Genomic DNA, 15024 nt, shown 5'->3' with positions numbered 1-15024 from the left:
ACTAGGGGGATGCAAGAGGGGAGAGAGAACTTCCATTTGAGGTCGATTAGTGAAGTCTTTGTAGAAGAGAAGCCTTTGAAGACTTGTAGGGAGTGTTCCAGAAGACAGGCGGCCAGGGACTGGGAGAGCCTCCAGGCAGAGGGAACCGCAGGAGCGGAGGTGCACGCTGTGTCCTTCAGAGTTAACTACACACTGGAGGGTCCGGTTCTCACCGGGGCTCCAGCCTCCAGCCCCTGAGGAGGCTTTTGGGAACCAAAAGGCAGCATCACGTAGCTTGCATTTGTCTACGTTCACGTGATGAGACCCTAAGAAGTTCCTGAAGTGTCATAGATGTTACTATCAATATAGTTGTTGCCTATTTCACAGGAGGAAAGAGTGAGTTTCAGAAGAATTCAATTAAAATTTTCAAACATTCAAATATAGTACTTTCTATGCATGAAGCAATCATGGGGACTACAGACATGCATAAAATGAGTTTTCTGCCCCTGTGGAAGCAGAGTAATTGGCTACAGGAGTTCAGAAGAACAAGAAATCCCTTTAGACTTGGATGTGAGGTGATAGTCAAGGAAGGCTTCTTGGAGGAGGAATGATTTGAGTAGAACCCTAAAGTGGGGGCAAGATTTGCACAGCTGGGGAGGCAGAGGGGGAATTTCCAGGTGTGGGCAAAGCACAAGGCACATCCGGGGGACAGTGAGGACTCCAAGTGGGTCCTGGAAAGGGACGTCCAGGGAGGATGATCTGTAGAAACAAGGCTGGAGGAGTAGGTGGGGCCAGATGTTGGCCCTAAATAATTCAATCTGTCTCTCTCCTCTCCACCCACTCTGTATTCCACCAGGACCAACTACTCTTCTGTGATGACTGTGACCGTGGCTATCACATGTACTGTTTAAATCCGCCGGTGGCTGAGCCCCCAGAAGGTAATAGTGATGAGGTCGACAGTAGCAACAAAGCTACTGCCACCACTTACTGAGCCCTCACCGGGGTGCAGGCCTCGTGCCAAGGGCTTTACGTGTCTTGTCTCATTGAATCATCACAACCTCACGAGGTAGGTATGGCCGCCACCATTTTACAGATGAGGAAAGTGAGGCACAGCTCAACCAACTGAAATTTCAACTTGATGGCCAAGGAGATGTTTCCCAGACTTATGGCTGGGATGGTGGCGAAGTCTGAGCTGGCAGGGCACCTGACCCAGGCCCGGTGATGCTGGTGAAGAGGCACAATCGAGGAGCGAGGGTCTTCACAACAATTCAGCAGATCGTCTCTGAGCACTTCCGGTTCCTGAGCAGTGCGTACTTTCTGTGGAGCTACAGCCTCCAGCGCATTGTCAGGACCAAGACTCCATCTCTGAATTGTGAATGTCGAAAGAAAACAGGGCTTACAAGAAGTTAGGGCCAAGGGATGGGGCTTGAGGGTTGGGACAGTGGCTGCTAGTAATGCCGTGTTCTTTCTTGTAGGAAGCTGGAGCTGCCACTTATGCTGGGAACTGCTCAAAGAAAAGGCCTCGGCCTTTGGCTGCCAAGCCTAGGGTCCCAGGTCACAGATGTGACTTGCTGCTGGAGAGGCTGAATCAGAGCCCAGTTCAAACCAGATCGAGCCCCTACTCCCATATTTCCAAACAGACCAACTGTAGGGAAAATCAGCAATGATGGAGGGCATGGACATGTGAAACCAAGAGGGTGAGGTATCTACTTACCTCGCCCACACAGGTTCGGTACTTCAGCCAGCCCTTTCTTGTTTCTACCAGAAGGATCTTGAACTTTTGAAGAACAACCTGAGCCCCAGCCCTGTGGAACCCCTCTCACAATAGCACTGTGGCTCTCTCACTGCTTCCCATTTTAAGGGAAGCCATTTTGTGACCACACATCCGTCATTCATGTGTAGTTTGGTGTTTTCTATCTATTGTGTCCCAAGAAATCTTCGCACAGCCTCCCTGCCCCCAGCTTAGGCTCTTCTTCCTGAACTCAGCAGAGGAACAAAGGGCTGTGGAGAAGTTGTTGTTTATTACAAGCCTCCTTGGAAACTTCTAGACTCACAACCTGGAAGCCATCTTGATGACGGAGCCCTGAAATCCCTCCCTGTTCCTTGGTCTCTGTGAAGAGGAAGAGCCGCTTTCTGGATCCCCCAGCAGATATCCAGAGGTGTCCACAGCCAGGGTGGTCCCTTGATGGGGCTGGGAAGGGAAGTGGAGGCACTGAGGGGTGGGAGGAAACATGACAAAGATAATTCTGAAGCCCCGCCATAGCTGGTCAGTATTTGTTATCCATCCGGAGTGGCTTTGCAAGGAAACAGGCTGTGTGGTTCCTTGACCTTTGGATCTGGGGCATCCGTGAAGTGGGGCATCCGAAGCCTATGGCAGAAGAAGATGCTAACACTCTGCCTTCCAACCAGCCTGGGTCTGGAGCACTCCCTGGTGGGACTCGAGAGCCAGGGAGGTGAGTGAAGGCTGCCCAGTCAAGAAACTGAATGTTGGTTCACAAGACTGCAGCTTCGAGAAGCCCTTCACTATTGATGTGATGCTATGAATTCCTTGTCCCCGAAATTTCTTCCTTCCATATAGTGTATGTTTGCCATTGCCAACTGTGACCTGACTCTGGAAATTTTAGGATGGGGGAGAGGTGACTGTTCCCTAAATAAATAATTGGGGCGATGTGATTATTTATGATTGGCATGGCCGTGATGCAGAACCCTCAGCTGGAGGGCTACTCTCCTTTCCTAAGCTCCCCAGCATGCGCAAGACTCTTGTTTTGAAAAAATGTTTCAAGAAGAAAGAGGTGGGGAGGCTCAGATTCCCAGAAGTCTGTGTTGGAAGTCAGCCCCGCGAGCTGGAGCGGACTGGGCTGACTTTGAATCTCTGCAGCAGTGGCAACAGCAGCAGCACACAATAACTGACACGTTTCTGGAAAAATCATTTGCCCAAAGGGCAGGTCTCGGGGAGCGGGACCCTCGCGCATGCTCGGCTTCCCTGAAATCAGCTCCATCTCTGTGGTCCGGCTGCTTACAACAAAGGCCGAGGTTATTTTTAGCCCTCAGCTCCTGAATAAGCCCCTGGAGGCTCGGGGACTCGGGCTAGGTGGGCTGTGTCTGCCCGGCTGCAGTGTTGGCTCTCTGACTTGGCGAGAGCCTTCCTTCCTGGCTAATTGCTCTTGGCCAGCAGACCCAGGGCAGCCCGGTGTGGCACCAGCCGTGTTGGTCTCCCCCGGTCCTTTGCAGAGTGACCTGTGGCAAGAGATGGGGTCATGCTCCTGCAGGGGTCTTTGGCCTCGGAGTGAGTGACGTGCTTACATAATGCTCTCACTTCAAGGGCTCTGTCCAGATGGGATTTTCATCTTCCTCATAAGATAGTTCCTTCCCACTGCTGAGTGGTGAACCAGCAGTGGATCCTGGAGGCCCAGGGAGGGTTTGGGAAGTTGCTGTGTCATCACACCGTCCATTTGGCCGGGAGGGTCACACCAGAGGGGCGGACTTCCTCTCCTGATGGCTCTGGCTCTCTGTCCTCCCCCAGAACCCAAAGTGGGGTGTCCTCAAAGGCCAATTCTTGGGTTTGAAAATCGCTTTGATTTAATTTCAGAAAAGAAGTTACCATAATGTTCTCAAATGCCACAAATGGCTTAAAAGTTGAAAAAGCAAACCGAAACGAGACACTGTGGCCCTACACTAGACAGGCCCTCTGTGCGGCGTGTGCACATCCGTTCCCATCTCAGCGCAGGTCGTGGGCCTGCTCTGTCTCCAGCCACACCTGGTGCCCCAGGGGCTGTGGGGGGAGAGTGGGGCTCGCAGAGCAGGGAGGGCGCTGGAACCTGCCCATAGTGGCGGGCCAGCCTGGGCTCTGGGCTGGACTCCAAGAAGGCACAGAGTTCTTTTCCCAGTTTCCCTCCCTGTAGCGTGGGCCCAAAGCCTTCCTCTTTGGAGACCTCATTTTTCCCATCTAGAAAATAGGGATAGCAAAGCCAGCTTGTGGGATGTACTTCAAAAGTGCCATCCAAAAGTCATAGTCACATTTATCACCTTCTGCACTGAAAAGCGGAAGGTGTTGGTAAACTTCGGTTGGTCTTTCTTTGAGCCCCAGAGAATGAGCCAGAACCATAGGGTGCACACAGATGATCAGGGTTTTAGTTTTGTCTCTGCCACCGAGTAGCTGTGTGACCTTGGGCAAGTCACTTAACATCTCTGAGTCTCAGTTTGCCCACCTGTGAAATGGAGATAAGAATACTTATCCTGCCCGTTCCACAGCCACATTGGGAGTCTTCAAAAGCATAGTGTCATATACATAACCACTGGAGAGCGGGCTTGTCAGGGAAGGACACCAAGTGATTTCTCTGCCCCCTTTCTTGTGTGAGTTAGCCAAGTTTACACGCCTTCTTGGAAGTTCCATTTTGATCAAAGAGGGTTTATGTTTTACAGGCCAGGCTGCCTAACCACGGTGAGGGCCACTAGGCCAAGGCTGTGACAAGGAAACCGTGACTGTGCATGGGTCTGTGGTGGGAGGTGAGGGGTTTCCCCGGCACTGGGGACTTCAGAATGAAGACACTAGAGACACTCCGTTCTACAAGATCCGTGCGGCCCCCAGTGCGGAGCTAACTTCTGGAGAGGGCTATAATTCAGCTCAGTGAGCGATCACTTAAAAACTTTGCTTTAAAGCCCAGCTCCCCTGCTTTCTAGCTGGTTGACGTTGGGCAAATGACTGAACCTCTCTGAGCCTCATTTTCCACATCTGTGGGGTGGGGAGCTCTGGCCTCTCCAGCAGGTTGTTGCAGGGATTGGAGGTAACGCTGGCAAAGATCCGGGTGTGGGGCCTGCAGGAAGGCCCCCACACCGTGGGAGCTCTTGTCATCGTGTACGGAGCCCGCCAAGTGGAGGTTACGATGCTGTTGCCTCCCAGCTCGAATCCCTGGAACAGCCGGGGTGCCTTTCTTCCGCTTCACTGCGATGTTGTGGCTCCACCTGACCAGAGAGGAGGTGAGGCTGCAGGATGCAAGCCGGAAGTTGAAACCCTCTGTTTCCTGTAGGTATTTTTGTAACACTGCTTTTGAGGCCTGCAGCAAATCCAGTGCAGGCAACATGAGGAACTAGAGACTAAGCCCCTGCTGGCAGATTTGCATTCTGGCTTTCCTTCTCAAAACCACCCCCCCCCACCCCATCCCTCCCACCTGCTGACTCCCAGCACCTAAGGCAGGAGCCAGCAGGTCCCCACGCTCCCCTGGCCCTGTCATTGCCCCAGGGCCAGGCCGGAAGCCCAGGCAGGCCTCAGGGAGCCGCTGCTTCCCCAGGCTCGGCTCAGTCTGGCTGAGATGGTGGGTGGGAGGGAGGGAGGCCAGACCCCTTCAGAGCTGGGGAAGACGGCAGCTTTCAGGGTTGGGGAGGGTTTGTACTTCACAGGGTTGGTTTCACGGTACCCTGGAGAGTTACACTCATGGTGCGTTTTAGTCTTTGTGCTTTGAACACAGCATGATTCCTTTTGGCCCTCCCATTTAAAAAGTTTAGATATGTTAAGGAAGAAAAATGAGATGATTATTGTGGCTTTGCCTAGGCGGGCAGGCTTAAGAGACTGACCTGTGCTCGTCTGTGCTGTTGAAGACAGAGGACTGGCAACCTCAGGCTTCGGGACTCAGAGAAGAGGGGCCCCTAGTTTCCTCTTTGAGTCTGTAATGGGTGGGGGGGAGCCCTGAGGACCCCCTTGCCTGCTCCCCAGGCCGGTTCGCAGCCTGGTCTGCCAGTGCCGGGACAGCAGCCTCCCTTTCTTCTCCCACTCCCTGACCCCCAGGCTCTCCCCTGCTGCCCACTGCAGGCCCCTCCTCAGAGCATCTGTCTGTCTGTCTGTCCGTATGTCACAACCCAAGGGAAATGATGGTCCCTGGGCCCGAGCCACACTCACATTGCCAATGAAGACGCCCTGCTGTGCCACAGAACTGTGCATGGGTGTCACCGTAGTGGTCCACATCCCTGGAGAGGAAGGGTGGAAGGAGGTGGGGAGGGTCGAAGTTAGGCAAAATGAAATGAAGAGAAGGGAGAGGAGGGTGTTTGAAGAGGGGGCCAGAAACCCAGTTTCCACTTAGGAAGAACTCCTGGCGCTAAATAACCAGAGGGCAGGAAGGGCAAGGAAGAATTATTATAACTCAGTTTTTTCTCAGGCCTGAGATTCTTGAGAAAAAAGGCCAAGCCTTTGCCCAGTGCTGGACACCAAGCTAAGTCCTTCTTTCTTGAGGCCCCCTGGCCTCCAGCTCCCTGTTGGTTGGGGGGCTTCCAAGGGCAAATTGAGCCATGCCCCCAACCCAGCTGGAGGTGGGAGGGACAGTGGGTGTCCCAGCTGGATCCCTGTGGATATTCCCACTCCCACGGGAAATGTGTCCTTCCACTTTCTGAGATAAGCTGCCGAGGTCCCTCCTGGTCTGGATGGAGGGAGGGAGTTGGTGGGGAAGGAGGTGGCAGCAAAATATGGATGAGATCATGGCCTGCAGCCTTGGGGAGTGGCGGAGTTCCAGGCACTGCTACCAGAGAGGTCAGGCCCGGGAGCTCCCCGGGTCCCCAAGCCCAGGATGCCAGCAGCTGGGACATGAAGAGAGTGGGGAGCCTGGCTGTCCTGCCTCCCCACCTGTCAGAGTAGATAGGGTTCCTCCTCCCCCGCTTGTGTGTTTCCCATTTTGGACTCTTACTCCCACCCCCAAAAGATGTTTTTGGTTTCCAGATCAGCCCGATTTCATCTGGATACCAGGTGAGGAATGGGGATGGTGGTGGGAAGCAACAGATACCTTAGTTTGCCTCAGGCCTGCAAGTCTTCCCACCCAAGCCCACGGCCCTCCCAGTGTCCTCGGGTCTAATTGATTGGCGGTCAGAGGCGCGTTCTGCGGTTGTCTGTGGGTTGGGGCTCCCTTCTCCATTCTGAACATTCCCGTGCTTGTGCGGGCGGCGGGTTGGGGGGAGTCTGTTTATGGTTCTCCGCCGGGGGCCACGACCACCAACCATGGGTGTAGAAGCAGCAGAACAGATGGGTTAGTTCAGGGCCTTTGGGGCGGCTGGAGGAGGGTCTTTCACCCTGGGAAGCTGGATCCCTTTCTAGGAAGGCTGGAGACCCTCTCTCAGGGGACAGCTGAGGGAATTGTTCTGAGAGGGAGGAGAGGAAGACATCTGTGCTCGGGGCCCTGACTGTGGGAGGACGGACAGAACCCCAGGCACAGGGAGCGGGAACTTCCTTTGAGCATCTCAGCAGCTGCTCCCAGGAAGGGTTGGCTGCATGGCACCCTCTGCGTGCTCAGCCCAGGCTGCGGGAAGAGAAGCACCTCAGGAAACTCTGAGGGGGTGGGGTCTGGGCCTTGCTTGTTCCTCATCCAGTTGGTTTCCCAGAAGGAGCAGGGACACCCCGTGTGAGGAGAAAGATTTGGAAGTGGGTGGAGTCCCAGGGAAGGCGCTCTCTGAACTCTGAGTAAGCTCTAGCTGTGTCCCCTCAGGTACCTGAGATCTGGGGTAACTCCCCAGGGTCCCATGAGGCAGTGAAGGGTCAGAGGGCACAGGAATGCCCCTTGGTCACAGTCTCTTTGTTCCCAACTCCCTTCCTTTCTTTGCTCCAGTGCCTTGAACGAGGGTCATTCCAGGGTTTCCCTCTCTTTGGCCCCGCCAAGAGAAGGAAGTATTTGTGCTGATGGTGACATTTCCCAGGGCAGGCCAGAGGAAGGCAGGAACTAGGACTGGCAGGCAGCCAGAACCCCCTCGACAGAGATATAATTACTAATAATGACCTCTAGCCCAGGCAGCAAGCAAAGTGGCCATTCAGGACAGCACCAACCCTGTCTGGCAAATAAACACGGCTTTGGTGGGGAAGGAGGGCGGGTAAGCAGTCCCTGTAGGAAATGGGGGAGGCCCGGGGGCCCCTGGGACCTCTGTTTTCCCTCAGCAACCTCTCCAGGTTGTATTCACGTTCACTGCATCCCATTGTCTTGCCTCTCTGCATCGCTATTATGTCTGTCAATGTTATTCATATTGATGAAGAGAACAGGGATGGACACACGCATACACACACGCTTCTCGCTTAATGAACTCAAGAGAACCATATGTGTTGCTCCAGGATGAGAAGGAGAACCTGCCTGTAACCAGGAGCTTCTCTGGCCGAGGTCCTCCAGGCCCGCTGCCCCAGCTCCCGGTCCCTGCGTAACCACATGTGGTTGGTAGGGAGCCTGGTGCTTGGAAAGCCATTGGCTGCAAGGATTGTCCTCTCTCCCCTTCACTCACCTCTGCTTCTCTGGGGAAGATGGTTGGCCACAGTAGGGGACTTGGGACAAAAAGTACGTAAAGGTTTTATGGGTGAATTGGGGTTTTTGTTGACTTTGCCCTTCAGGGTGTGCTCTCCGCCCTAGACCTCATTTTCCTCTTGCTTGTCCTGCCTTCTCCCTTCCTGCACCTTCTGCTCCCTTCCCTCCCGCCATGCTTGATGCTGAAGGGTGGGGTGGAGCTGGGAAGAAACAATGGCACAAAAGAAAAAGAAAGTAAAGCCCGTGTACTTTTCACCACGTAGTTGAAGAGGCCTAAATTAGGTACTGCTGATAATATGTGAGCGAGTGCATGAAAATACAGAATGATTATCTCAGAGCAGAGGAGGTGGGAGCAGGTGGCTGGAGAGAGGCGGGTAGGGAGGCAGAGTCCTGGCTCACTGACGCATCTGGTCCACATGGCATTTGGGCAAGCAGAGAAGTCACGCTTTGGCAATAAATGGTCAGATGCTTAGGGAGTATTTGTGCCTCTGGCTGGGAAAGGGAGGGGTGTCCATCCTCGCTGCCCACCACTCATCTGCCATGTTTGCCCACTCTGTGCATTTTTCCTCCAAAGGAAAATGAACACATTTCTTACCTGTCATGAGAGATTGCTGGGCAGGCTGGTGCTGGCTAAAACACTTGGCAGGGCACTGACTATGCGCAGGACAATGTGCTAGATCCTACAGGGGCTGGAGAAATAAACTACATCCCGGCCCAAACTTCAAGTTGTTTTCAGCCCTAAAATGACATTCTCTCAAGGCATCCTGATCATATGTGCGGTGGCATGCCATCAGAGAAGGTGTACAGGCATACCTCGGAGATTCTGCAGGGTCAGTTCCAGACCACCGCCATAGAGCGAATGTCGCAATAAAGCGAGTCATGCGAATTTTTTGTTTCCCAGTGCATATAAAAGTTATGTTTACACTATCCTGTAGTCTATTAAGTGTGCGATAGCATTATGACTAATAAAAGTGTATATACCTTAATTAAAAAGTACTTTATTGCTAAAACATGGTAACCATCCACTGAGCCTTCAGCGAGCCGTAATCTTTTTGCTGGTGGAGGGTCCTGTGAAAAGGGCAATATCTGCACAGCACAGCAGAGCGAAGTGCAATGAACGAGGTATGCCTGGATATGCCTCCGGGTCTCTCTGTTTGGGATGCATGTTCCTCAGTAGAAGAAGAGCAGGCGAAAGCATCGAGTTATTTCCTCCCTCTGGGGTTTGGGAGAAGAATACGGCTGATCTCAGTCTGCTTACTTTGATGTCTTCCCAAGCACTAGCTGCCGGTGGGAGATGAATATCCTTAACATGAATGTTAGTAAGATGATGAAGGCACCTGGGATAAGTGTGTCACCAGCTGAAGGGACTCTGAGCCTTTGCCTCCAGATGCTCCCTTCGGACTCGAGGGGCGGCAGCAGGCAGGTGCGGTTGTCAGGGCCTCATCAGAAGCGGAAAGTGACCCACCCCATGGTCTGTCGAGTCCCCGCCAGAGAAAGTAGAGACAGGGAGAGATGGGACGGGGGCCTTATTCAGGACTGGGTGGACTCCCATGGAGACCACCCCCCTGGCTGTCTCAGCTGCAAGGGGTGTTTCTGGCACAGCAGGGATGTGTGGGAGGAGGCCCAACATCAGAGGTGTTTCCAGTAAACTTCCTATGCCTACCTTTTGCCTGGTGCTCGTCAGCTCCTGGCTTCATGCTTCACTAGACTCCCCGTTGTCTGTATTGACAGCGTCAGGAACGAACCGTTTGTTCCATCTCCCCTTGTCTCTGCATGTCACAGCCAGATTTCAGCTTCTACGCTATTCCCTGAAGAAGCCACACCAAACTTGCTTCCAAGCTAAATGCCTGGGCTTGGGGGATGTGTGTATCTGCCCATATGTCAGTGTCAGCTTAGAGTTGACCTAAAGCAGCCTTTGACTTCTCTGTGGCGGAGGATCGGGGAAGGCTCTTTGGGGTCCCTGGACAGCACATGGCTCCCAGCAGGTGGACTTTTGGTGATTTCTGTGGAGAGAGTCAGAGACACAAAGGTTTCATGATGCTTGGCTGTGAGTCTGGTTTTAAAGTGCTTGAGAACTTGAAATGCTTTCTGGGGTTTGATCCACCCATCCGTTTGAAAGCCTGTGGGCAAGGTTCTTTCAAACCAAGCCTCCTTGGAATGACCCAGCTTCACCCTGTCTCTTGTGCTGGCAGGAGGAGAGAGGAGAAGGCCATCTGAGTTGGGTCCCATCCAGGCCAGACTGACAGGTAACTGGCCTTGGACCATGAGCCCACTGGTCGCCCAGGCTCCATGAGAGATGGACTCTGCTGGCTCAGTGGGCTGAGCTCGGAGCAGGTCTCTTCCCCCACCTCCACTCGAATACACTCTCAAGCTGAGAATACAGTCTGCTCAGACTCCTTCCCAGCCTGACGCTGACCCACTGGACCAGTTAGGAAATGGAGACCTAGAGGAGAGACTGGCCTGTCCACTTCAAACCGTCCATCAGTGCAAGAGCCAGCACTAGCCCTCAACCAGGTCTGCTTCTCTCTTTCCAAATGTGTTTAGACTGAGGACGATTTTAAAGCCCAGTTTCAATAACATTCCCCTTTGAGAGGCACGAAATGGAGCCTCTCCGCCAAGAAGCCAGAAGAAATTGGCTTTCTTCTTCTACTTACTTAAGCCCCACTGTGTTTCCCCCCGGGGAGAAGCTGCTTCTGGTGGCTTTGGTGAGGGCTGCTGCCACAAGGGAGCCCTGGGGTTCCTCCGGGTGGACTTTGACCCATGAGGTAGAAAGGATGAAGAGGTCCCTTAGGAGGAGATGCCTACCCCGGTGCCGCATGAGGAAGCTCTGGCCCGCGCAGGCTCTGAGAAGGACGTGGGAGCCCTTTGGTTGAGTCAGAGAGGGCAAGGAGTCTGGGAAGGGGCTTGTTTCATCCTCACTGCCCTGCCCCAGCTGGTGAACAGAACCTGCACACCTCACAGGCTCAGGAATTTATTGCCCCCAGATTGCTTTGGGCTGAGGTTGGAAAGGGGACCCCTGGACATGTTCCAGTGATCTCTGATTGCTGTGTCTCCGTTTATATCCCTAGGCCTGTAGATATGATACAAACGAGGGTCACTTCATCCACGTGTGGGCACCAGAGAGGGAAGCCATTTCAACACATATCCCCATCATTCCAAAATGGTTTCTTGTCTCTTTTACTCTCGCCCCCCAACTCTTTCTGAAACTCTTAGTCATAAAAGAATGGCCCAGAGAGTTGACCTCCAGCACCAGAAATGCCTGCTAAAGAGGCTCTTCCTTTTATGCTCCCTTGAACTCCCTTCCCACTGGACCTTGGGTTCCAATGCCACATTACCTATCCTCACTGGACAAGTTAGAGTTTTTGCCTTGAGCTGCTCGGGTCCTTCAGATGGTGTCCAGGACGGAGGCAGACACGGTTTTCATGAAGTTAGAGAGAAGGGTTGCAGACTTGGAAAGTTGTGTGTAATGGTCTGAAGAAGAGATCTCCATGGGCTCCTCTGTAAAGCCGCCACAGCACCAGACAGACAAATGCCCCGTCCTCCACCCCTCTAGCTCTCTTTCAGGTGTGACGTGATTGTAGCTTCAGTCTGTAGGTGTGTGTGCACCACTCTGCTCCTGTCTTCTGGGGATGCTCCTTTCTCCTGTGTGTCAAGTCCCCGCTCTTTTGTGGCTCCCAATGTGAGAAGTGCTGTGATGTTTCTGCCCCGTCTGAGGGATGTATCGAGATCTCTCAGTGTTTTAGTATTGGAGATAGGGTTGTGCCACATCTCCCACTGTCCTAGGAGGATACGTAGGTTCTGTGACTTCCCAGAGAGCTGCTGTACTGTGAAAGTCTCCAGGAGGATCTCCAGGTTGGAAACACCCACTTCTGAACAGAGACTCACCGACAGGACTAGCTCAGAGGTGGAGTCAACTGCTCCATTCAGAGGGCTGGCTGGAAGGGCTGCCCGTGAACCAGGACTCCTCCCCCTCTCCCTGCCTTTGCTTCTGTTCTGAGCCGGTTCTGGGAGAGGGGGGCCTTAGAGAGGTCCAGACCTGTAGCCGACGCGAGAAGAGCAACTTGGGCATCAAGCAGCCTTTACCTTTGGGACCCCTGGACATCCCAGCCCCTCTCTGGAGCCCTTACACATTCACAAAGACTGAGTCACAGGCCCATCCCTTCTTTGCTGTGGTTAGTATCTTGTTCTGTGGTTGGTTAGCAGTGTTGATGACCTATGTAGTGAATCTTTTGTCTGCAATTTAGAGAATGTGTAAACAAATAAAAGGCTTTAAAACTCTTGGTAACCTTTGGTTATTTCCTCTCTTCCAATCTTTAAAAAATCAATTGCAAGTGTACAGATCCTGTGGGAGTAGAGCCCTTTCATGTTGGGGTACACAGTGGGACTGCACGTGTGTGCGTGCATGTGTGTGTGTGCATGTGTGTCACTCTCCGGGGAAACGCCGGTGCTTACGTGTTTGCAAGGAGATTCCAGGAGCAACACATCCCAGGGCTCAGTTGCTCCTGGTGCTGGAATTCTGATCCCGTCATGCATAAGCCACAGTCCCAGCAGCTTTCATGGGCACGGCAGGCAGCACCAGCAGGAGCTTCATCTGAGGAGACCCCTCTGGGAAGATCACAAGGCATTCTGGAGAGAACCTCCTGGAACTTCCAGGAGAGGGGAGGTTGATGATTCAGAGATGACTCACAGCCCAGGTGGGGAACGTGGTGGGGGAGAGACCTCAGGCTCAGGACCCATCTAGAAGCCAGCTGAGTCTCTGCTGCTTCCTCCTGGGTCGTAAAGCACCTTCCATACAAGGCAGTGAGATGGCGCCCTGGATGAGGAGCAGGAGGCTAAGTGGAAGACAGCCTGCTTAGCAACCGCCTTAAAGGGACCGCCTCTGGGGGGAGGCCTGCCGGACCACGCAGGAATTGGGTTTCCGAGGCTGCAAGCTGGAAGTCAGTCTTCCAAAACCAAAATTAAGATAAACAAGTAAATAAAGTCTCTACTATGTGCTAGGCACTGAGGATACAGTAGAGAAGACAAGGCCCCACCCCTCATAGGGCTTTCTAACCAGACAGGTAATAACACAACACGTGATGGAGGGGTCAAGGGAGAAACATGGGGAATTGCACATGAGCTGGGACTTCTCCTGGTCTCAGCCAGTCAGTGTGCTTTCAGTTGGAATCTGCTTGTGCTTTTCAGTAAGACAGGGACAGACATGGCAGTGGGGATACCAGGTCCCTCTGCTGAGTGAATGCTCCACTGTTCTTTGATTGGTCACCGTGGGCCTTCAGCCTTTCCTTTCCGAAGCATAGCACGGGGCAGTTATTTCTAGCACAGGGTCATTGATTGTTGCTGCAGCCATGGGCCCTCGAGCATCTTGTTGAGCCATCTCTGCACAGGGAATCATGTCCCCACCCAGGGGCCGGAGCAGAAAGGCCAGGCCTTCACCCAAAGTGGCCTCAGGTAGGAGCTGGGCTGGCAGTGCCAAGATGCTCATTCCAGGAGCGGGGGACTTAGGCTCATGACAAAGTCCAGGCAGGGAAAGATGGCACGAACACCCCCACACAGCCGCTTATCTGCATGGAGGGCTGCAATGTTTCTGCTTTGACCCTGGGGAGCCCAGCTTTCCTCCCAGCGTCGCCCCACCAGGTGCTGAGAGAGGGCTTTGGGGAGGTGACAGATGCCCGTGGTTGGCTGGTCTTGGGCGAGTTATCTAACACAGACCAGAAACTGATGTTGCTCCAGGGCTCAGAGGGATGAGGGAGGAGGGGAAAACTGGAGGGATCTGAATGATGTGCAAGCAAACTCAGAGCTGAATGGATTTCCTATGTTCTTTCCTTGGGGAGAGGCAAAAGCATGGAATGGAGGTGGGGACTAAGAAGAAGGGACCAATGGGATAATACCCCATGTTAGAGAGAATCTAAGGGAGAGGCGCTGTGACAGGGATGTAATGTGGTTTCCCCTTCTTGGGGAGCAGGAAGGACACTGGGAGAGGCGTCGGAAGGTCTAGGTCTCCTATTATCTGGCTGGGTGACTTTTGACTTTTGTAGGACACAGGCATGAGTTCTTATAAAGCCAGCCCTGGACTCAGGCAGTTTTGGGTAAGGAGCCAACCAGATCAGGTGGCTGTTCAAGCACACACGCTTGTCCTTCAGCCCCCAGAGCTCGCCTGTGTCAGAGGTCCCTGGGCTGGCCGACAAAGCCTGTGTCCACGCAGCCCCTTGGAATGGCACGGTTTAACACCAGACACAGTGAAGTCAGAGGTTTAGGTTGTTCCTCAACACTGGTTCTCCAGTAGATTCTGCAGAGGCCCAGGCTTCTGGGAGGGACTTTGGGTATACCCAGAGGCCCCAGGGGACAGGGGTGGACGGAAAATTCCTGAGCCCCAACCTTCAACTCAAACCATTGACCAGCATAGCTCTGATTTTTTCTTTCATATATTGCTGGTTCTGTTGCTTTAAAGATATGGCAACAATTTGAAACCGTCTTTGGGACTCCATGGTGGGAGGGGCTCAACGGGCGTCCCCTGAGGCTGCAGAAGGCAGTGTGATGACGGGAGGCCACCATGGGCCCAGGACCCTCTGCCAGGTACAAATGGACATGCTCTCTGCTCCCAGCTTTCTCTAAAGGGGGCCTGACCACCCCCCAGGGCTTCTCCCTTGGGTTTCTCTTAAGCAGAGAGGAGGAGCATCCTGCTCGTGACCGGGAGGTTTTACTTCCTGGTGTCTTGGAGGTCCCTGCAACCTGCAGTGCTCACTACCCACCCCCTCTTCCCACCCGGCCCCACTCTCCCCAACAC

General features: G+C 53.5%; 1 protein-coding gene across 1 annotated transcript in view; it reads left to right on the top strand.

Moving 5' to 3' along the window:
* Positions 1-3562, top strand: part of DPF3 (double PHD fingers 3) — a 243247-nt gene extending 239685 nt beyond the window's left edge. The window contains exons 10-11 of the mRNA XM_046647021.1: positions 836-917; positions 1455-3562. Of these exons, the coding sequence (XP_046502977.1) occupies positions 836-917; positions 1455-1525 (153 nt within the window). The 3' untranslated portion in view covers positions 1526-3562. The remainder of the gene's footprint in view (positions 1-835; positions 918-1454) is intronic.
* The last annotated feature ends 11462 nt before the right edge of the window (positions 3563-15024 follow it).

Source organism: Equus quagga, chromosome 20 (genome assembly GCF_021613505.1).
Source record: "Equus quagga isolate Etosha38 chromosome 20, UCLA_HA_Equagga_1.0, whole genome shotgun sequence".
Classification (NCBI taxonomy): Eukaryota; Metazoa; Chordata; class Mammalia; order Perissodactyla; family Equidae; genus Equus; species Equus quagga.
Note: the sequence above shows the minus strand (reverse complement) of the source record. Positions and strands in the feature narration are given on the sequence as shown.